Source organism: Sinocyclocheilus anshuiensis, unplaced genomic scaffold (genome assembly GCF_001515605.1).
Source record: "Sinocyclocheilus anshuiensis isolate Anshui unplaced genomic scaffold, SAMN03320099.WGS_v1.1 scaffold1177, whole genome shotgun sequence".
NCBI lineage: Eukaryota > Metazoa > Chordata > Actinopteri > Cypriniformes > Cyprinidae > Sinocyclocheilus > Sinocyclocheilus anshuiensis.
In genome coordinates, this window is record NW_015554138.1 from 9,158 (window position 1) to 16,706 (window position 7,549).

At 37.8% G+C, this 7,549-nt stretch overlaps 1 protein-coding gene across 1 annotated transcript in view; it reads right to left on the bottom strand.

The window, feature by feature from the left end:
• Window positions 1–7,549, bottom strand: part of LOC107670426 (mitogen-activated protein kinase kinase kinase 3-like) — a 68,905-nt gene that overhangs the window by 3,968 nt on the left and 57,388 nt on the right. The window contains exons 13-15 of the mRNA XM_016463029.1: window positions 6,146–6,310; window positions 3,564–3,712; window positions 2,880–3,011 (exon numbers count right to left, since the gene is read on the bottom strand). Of these exons, the coding sequence (XP_016318515.1) occupies window positions 2,880–3,011; window positions 3,564–3,712; window positions 6,146–6,310 (446 nt within the window). The remainder of the gene's footprint in view (window positions 1–2,879; window positions 3,012–3,563; window positions 3,713–6,145; window positions 6,311–7,549) is intronic.

Genomic DNA, 7,549 nt, shown 5'->3' on the forward strand with positions numbered 1-7,549 from the left:
GTTACCTCTAGTGTGAAGGCGCACGACTCGCCGTCGCTTTCTCTCACACGTGCAAAGAGCGAGAGCGAGCGAGAGCGAGCAAGAGTCTTACATAACATGCAGAATTGATGCGCTACATGACACGACAAAAAACAACTTTTTATATTGTTCTTATTAGTAGAATTCGTATAATAATAATAATATCACACTAATGCATATACTTTTTCACAGCATTATATTATATTATATTATTTGCAGTGTGTCAGGAAGTCACACTCAGATGTGTTCACAAAAGTGGAGCTGGAAGTGTATGGTTCGTCAGAACACTGAACTTTTTTTAACTTTCTGGAAAAACAGATCATAGTGCCAAACGTTTCTCACATGTGACTGTGTTTCTTTGAAACACTGGCCCAAGCAAAGTTCATATTTCCTCAGCTTTCCTGTTTACACCCCTTCGCCGAAGAAACAATGTCTCCTCAAGGACAACATCGTGAAACACCTGTGAGGCAAACTACAATGAGAGAAACCACAATGCCTTCCAAGCAATAATACATTTGCACAGCTCCTTCAAAGCAGTATTTTTTTATTATGAAGTATCACAATGTCCTTTTCAAGTTATTAAAACGAAACAATGTGTACCGCATATGTAATCCTACTGTAATACACTCCTACAGGCTCTAGCGATCTTCTGATCCCTCATTATGCAATATATTTCTCACCTCACATAACCCTATTCCACATCCTACTCATTCAAACTTGTTCTCTCTTTGTCTGTTCCCTTCACCTCTGCTCTTATCAGGACGCAGCAGTGCTGTTCAGAGGCTGGTGGCTCTGGCTCTGAGAAGCGATGCATCTGCCTGCCAGGGACCTTGGTGAAACATTCCCCTTTACCAGACAATATGTGACTAAGACACCGCGAGTCTGTGCATATTAAAATGGAGCTGACGGATGGGACAGACCACGTCTGACGCTCGTTAAGACACCCATTTGCCGAGAAAATGAACTTGTAAAGCCGTGCGGTTGTGCTGACAAAGAACACTGTGGATACATTCGCTAGCCAGTGACATTTTGGAGTGGGTTTGCTCATTATTTGGAAAGCGCAGATTCATTGTAAGTTTAACAATGTCATTTTCTTAAAACACAAAGAGACACTGAGAATGTGGCCAGTAACAGTTGTTGTTGTTTTTTTCCACATACGCTATCCATGTTTATTAGAATCTGATTCGGTGAAGTAAATAAGACAGGGTATCAATACACATTTACTGATTCAATTTGATTCTGATTCAGTTGTTTTGTTTAGATTCCAATTTCAATTAAATTTGATTTGAAACGGATTCATTTGTCGATTTTGCTTACATATAAAAGAAAATTCGTAGTTCAAATGAATTCAAACCAGTAACTCATCTTTTCATTACAAGAATCGGCTCATAAGAGTTGTCTCAAGAATCAGGGTAAACTGGTCACACTGTATGTTCTGATTCACTTAGAAGAACCAGTTCACAAGAGTCATTTGTGTGTAAATCAGGATACACTATCTGTGCAGTATATTTTGATTTACTAAAAAGAATGAACCGGTTCATAAGAGTAATTTATTCATGAATTAGGATACACTAGTTTTGCTGTATGTATGACTCATTAAAAGGAACTAGTTCATAAGAATCATTTGTTATTGAATCAAGATTCACTAGTCTTGTTGTATGTTGTGATTCACTAAAATGAACTGGTTCATAAGAGTCATTTATTAATGAATTAGGATACACCAGTCTTGCTGCATGTATGAATCATTAAAAGGAACTAGTTCATAAGAATAATTTGTTCTTGAATCAAGATACACTAGTCTTGTTGTATGTTTTGATTCACTAAAATGAACTGGTTCATAAGTGTCATTTGTTTAGTAATCAGGCTACACTCTTCTTGCTGTATGTTTTGATTCATTTAAATGAACTGGTTCATAAGAGTAATTTATTAATGAATTAGGATACACCAGTCTTGCTGTATGTATGACTCATTAAAAGGAACTAGTTCATAAGAATCATTTGTTCTTGAATCAAGATTCACTAGTCTTGTTGTATGTTTTGATTCACTAAAATAAACTGGTTCATAAGAGTCATTTATTAATGAATTAGGATACACAAGTCTTGCTGCATGTATGAATCATTAAAAGGAACTAGTTCATAAGAATAATTTGTTCTTGAATCAAGATACACTAGTCTTGTTTTATATTTTGATTCAGTAAAACAAACTGGTTCATAAGAATAATTTTTCATGAATCAAAATACACTTGTCTTGCTGCATGTTCTGATTTACTAAAAGGAACTGGTTTATAAGAGTCATTTGTTTATTAATCAGGCAGGCTATACTGTTCATGTTTTGATTCACTAAAAAGAACCGGTTCATACAAGTCATTTGTTCTTGAATTGGGGTACACTGGATGTGCTTTATGTTTTGATTCACCAAAAGCATCTGTTTCATACAAGTCATTTGTTTATGAACCAGGCTACTCTGGTCATGCTGTATGTCTTGATTCACTAAAAAGAACCGGTTTCTTAGAGTCATTTGTTCATGGATCGAGCTACACTGGACAGGCTATTTGTTTTGATTCACTAAAATGAACCGGTTCAGAGTAACCAGAGTAACTTGTTCATAAAGATTGTCAATGGACAGTAAATAAGAAACATATTTTTGTACTAAAACAGTCACGCAAAAGTAGTAGTATGGTGAATTTACCTAAAGACTGTTTTCTTATTCATTCCACAGTATGCATGGTCTACATTAACTGATACTGAAAATAACAAAATAATAATAGACACTAAGGGGCTGAATCTAATGTGTGTGATCTCCAAATACCTCCAATGAGCTGCATCAACACAGAGCAAACACAAACATAACAGTATACACACCCCGGGCATGAATTCCACAAAGATGGACAGCTTTTTCTGCACCGGATCACGCAAGCAGCCATAGTACTGCACGATACGGTCGTGACGTAGATTCTTCAAGAGCTGGATCTCACACTCCAGTGCATTCACTTCCTGTGGAGACAGACAAGAGGCAAGTAAGCACAACATCTCTACAGAGCATAAATACTACGGCTGGGTAAAAATATCGATATCTCGATTTTAATCGATTCTCATTTTATGGACAAATTTTCAGTACAAAATAATCATGACTAAACATCCGTAAGGTAAGTTAAAAGAAAGAGTACAACTTTACAATCCATATCCTGTCTCATGTAATCGCTCAATCAGTGTTTCAGTCACGCAAAGACGTCAATATAATGGTTTGTAAACAATGTCACGTAACGTCACATTTACCTCAGAAAAAACATATTCGGTGACCATAAACTCATTAGTCATAGAAAAATAAACTGCAGAGTAGTGCTGGGCGGTATACTGGTTCATACCGAATACCGGTTTTTATTTTTGTTATGATATGAATTTATACCTGATATGTATCCAAAATAATCGTTATTGAATCGAATCAAATCGCAAGCTTGTGAATGAGAATCGAATCGAATTGTGAAATTTGTGTCAAAACCCAGCCCTAATAAATACTGTCATCATCTGAGTCCACCTCACACTTACCTTGCTGGTCTCCTGACACTCAGGGTCAAAGGGCACCTGCTTGGCCGCCAGCTCGCGTCCAGTGTCAACATCATAGCAGAGGTAGACCTCTCCGAACGCTCCCCGACCGAGCAGTTTCCCCTGACGCCAGTTTACAGGAGCCCTTGGGGCTGAGGAGGGTAAGAAGAAACAAACCAAGTTAACCTCACCAGCAAACCGCAGACTGTAACTTAAACCAGACCAAATCACTCACACAGACTCGCTGACGACTCCGAGTCAAACCGCAACTGTATTACTATACAGATTTACACTTTCAGATTTATTTGCAACTGTTCCCTTTCAGGGAATAAACTAGGATTTAAATGAACAGAGAGGCAGACAGTGAACTATTGGCAGCCGCTGCAAGTTATTAAAGACTAAATATTAAACACCTGAATATTACTTCTTTAAATCAAGGCTGCGTCGAACTGAAGCAAATCCTTCAGGGCGTGTTTTTTTTCTAACACTAATACAACATCTTGTGTTTGGCAATATCTGAATCTCTTTTTTATGGCTCTCTCATGACTGATTGCTATCATGAGCCACACACATAATAATACAATCTGTGTCTGCTGCTATTGCTCTATAAACATGCTGTATGGATCTAATCATAGATAGAAGAACTTCAAGTCTGGATGCAGTTAAACTACACCCAAGTCTGAGAAATACCAGTCACCAGCCAAGATTTACGCATCTCTCCGACTCACTTCCCATTTATTCTATGATGGACACTTTTGCGTCAGCATTTACGATAATTTTAATCAGCTTAGTGCTCCTATAATGACATTTGACATGAAGCTATCTGAATAGTTTATGGAGGCATTGGGGGGAAAGAACCCGCAGGCAGACAGAAGAGACGAGCATCCATGTTCATAAGTCAAACTCAGGCGCCTGTCCTGGATTCCTCGGAGGAAATGGAGCTGATTAAAGAACCTGTTTGCAGACTGCAGAGCTCAAACACACAAGAGCACAGCACAAACCACGCAGAGCTGGGTTTATTCATCATCTCTAATAGAGGCGGGAAGTATGAACAAAATCGAATGGTAACAATGTGTATATAATTATAGTTTCTTTCTCTATGACTAAAGCTAACTGAAAGAGATTAGTTACAGATTCTCTGATTTGATTAAATTCTAATTTATAAGATTCCAATTTCTTTAAATATGTTTCAGTTAAAATGTCCATTTCGCTTGCACATTCTTAAGTTCAACCAATTTCTTGTCACTACTGCTGTAAGTTATACAGAACAGTGTTTTAGACTGATTCAAACGGTTAACTCAAAGGAAATTCAAATCCTTTAGATCTACTCATGAAATGAACTGGCTTATAAGAGTAATTTGTTTCCGCAAACGGACTACACTGGTTAAGCTGAATACTTCTGATTCCCTAAAGAGAACAGTTCATAAGAGTTACTTGCTTCTGAATTAGACTACACTGAACGAGCTGTAAGCTTTTTCTGATTTCCTAAAGACAACAGTTCATAAGAGTCACTTGCTTGTGAATCAGACTACACTGGTCGAGCTGAACGCTTCATATTCCCTAAAGACAACCGTTCATGAGAGTCATTTGCTTGTGAATCAGACTACACTGGTCGAGCTGAACGCTTCTGATTCCCTAAAGACAACCGTTCATGAGAGTAATTTGCTTGTGAATCAGACTACACTGGTCGAGCTGAACACTTCTTATTCCCTAAAGACAACAGTTCATGAGAGTCATTTGCTTGTGAATCAGACTACACTGGTCGAGCTGAACGCTTCTGATTCCCTAAAGACAACAGTTCATGAGAGTCATTTGCTTGTGAATCAGACTACACTGGTCGAGCTGAACGCTTCTGATTCCCTAAAGACAACAGTTCATGAGAGTCATTTGCTTGTGAATCAGACTACACTGGTCGAGCTGAACGCTTCTGATTCCCTAAAGACAACAGTTCATGAGAGTCATTTGCTTGTGAATCAGACTACACTGGTCGAGCTGAACGCTTCTGATTCCCTAAAGACAACAGTTCATGAGAGTCATTTGCTTGTGAATCAGACTACACTGGTCGAGCTGAACGCTTCTGATTCCCTAAAGACAACAGTTCATGAGAGTCATTTGCTTGTGAATCAGACTACACTGGTCGAGCTGTATGCTTCTGATTCCCTAAAGACAACAGTTCATGAGAGTCATTTGCTTGTGAATCAGACTACATTGGTCGAGCTGAACGCTTCTGATTCCCTAAAGACAACAGTTTATGAGAGTCACTTGCTTGTAAATTTAACTGATCATGTTATTTTTTTGCATGCAGCCTGCAAGGACAATTCAATATAAAGTTTTTGTCATTATTTTGTGTTACAGTCTCTTTTTTTTTATCACGCTACATTCAATATACACATCAAACTCACATTGACAACTCAGGTTAAATATGATTTCTTTTGCTATGGTGCTACAGATTCAGAGTTGTTCATGGTTACGCTACAACCAGACACTTCTGGTCTGAAGGCAAGTGTGTAAATGTGCTTTATAACATTTTCTTTTCTAATGGTCTGCATAAGTGTCCTCATGTGTATGCATGTATGTGCTCTTACATTTAGGAGTGTTGCGTTGGCTGTTTTTCTCAGTCCAGCTGATGGAGTGCAGATCTCCACTGTACAGCATTGTGCTTTCTCCATTATAGCTGCGTGTACGGCTGGACGGGACCAGCTGAAACAGGTTCTCTTGAGGCATAAAGCTTCGAGGGAAGGTCCTTCGACCTGCATATAAACACATATTTTAGGCGCACATGACACAAAATACAAATACACCGTTAGAGTTTTGACCAATAAACTTCCATGATCTTTTTGGAGACTTTCCCCGTTTTTTCTATTACTGTATACTGAGTTTATAAAAGTTGTATTAAAAAGTTATATCTAAGTTGTATTAATAAGTTTTCAAGTTATTTTTATTTTTTTTTATAGAATGGCACTAACAAAATCTAGATCATAGGTTTGACTCCCAGGGAACACACATGATATATTGTTACCTTAAAAACACTCAAATCTGCTTTGGTAAAAGCATCTACCAAATGCACAAATAACATTCCCTATAAACTAATTAAATCTTTGCAGAATTCAGATGTTCTGAATCATCTCTTCATGCTTTAAGGCACATGCAATCAACATGTCCAAACATCTTTATATTCCTCTTCCTCCCATTACCTAATTCTCTCTCTCACGCTCTTCTTTTCCTTTGTCTCTCGCTTCCTCCATCAACCTTTCCACAAGGCAGGAAGCTCCTCTCAGTACAGTGTTTTGCAACAGTCAGTGTGCCCCATCAGGGGAAACACAAATAAAACAAACACACACACACACTAAGTCTTTAATACATTTCTCGAGTTCTGGGGAAACTCAAATCATGTTGACCATATGCACATCTTTATCTGCCTCCAGCACTGCATATAATGTAAGGAATTTGTAATATCCCTGTTGAAAATATCAGCACCTGTGTAACAGCATCAAATCATCATAAACTAGCCTTCTAGATGAAAATGGGTTTTGTATTTTGGTTGTGGCAGACAATTTATGGATGTAGGCTGCAAACGCATGTTTGATTCCAAGTAGGAGAATCAGCAAGAACACAGTCCTTTTCTGTGCCATTGAGCAATGCCCTACACGCTAACACAATCCAGAGGGACGGTGAATGCAATTAGCGAATTGTGACTTGCTTTGGATAAGAAAGCATCTGCTAAATGTTAACCAAATAATTAATTTACTAATTAGGTGCTCTGAGAATTGAGGAGAGGCTCCAAATACCAGACTGAAGTTTTTGCTCTTAACACCAGTTTTCATGCAGACTTGCATCGTTACTTTGTGAAAAAATAATGGTGTAATTATAAAAGAGAAACAAAACATATGTGATACCATTTGTTTAGAATAAATTAATCAAACTCTGACAGAAACTACTAACTCTCATTGCATTTTCAGAAATGTTCAGAATTAATAATAACAATAAAT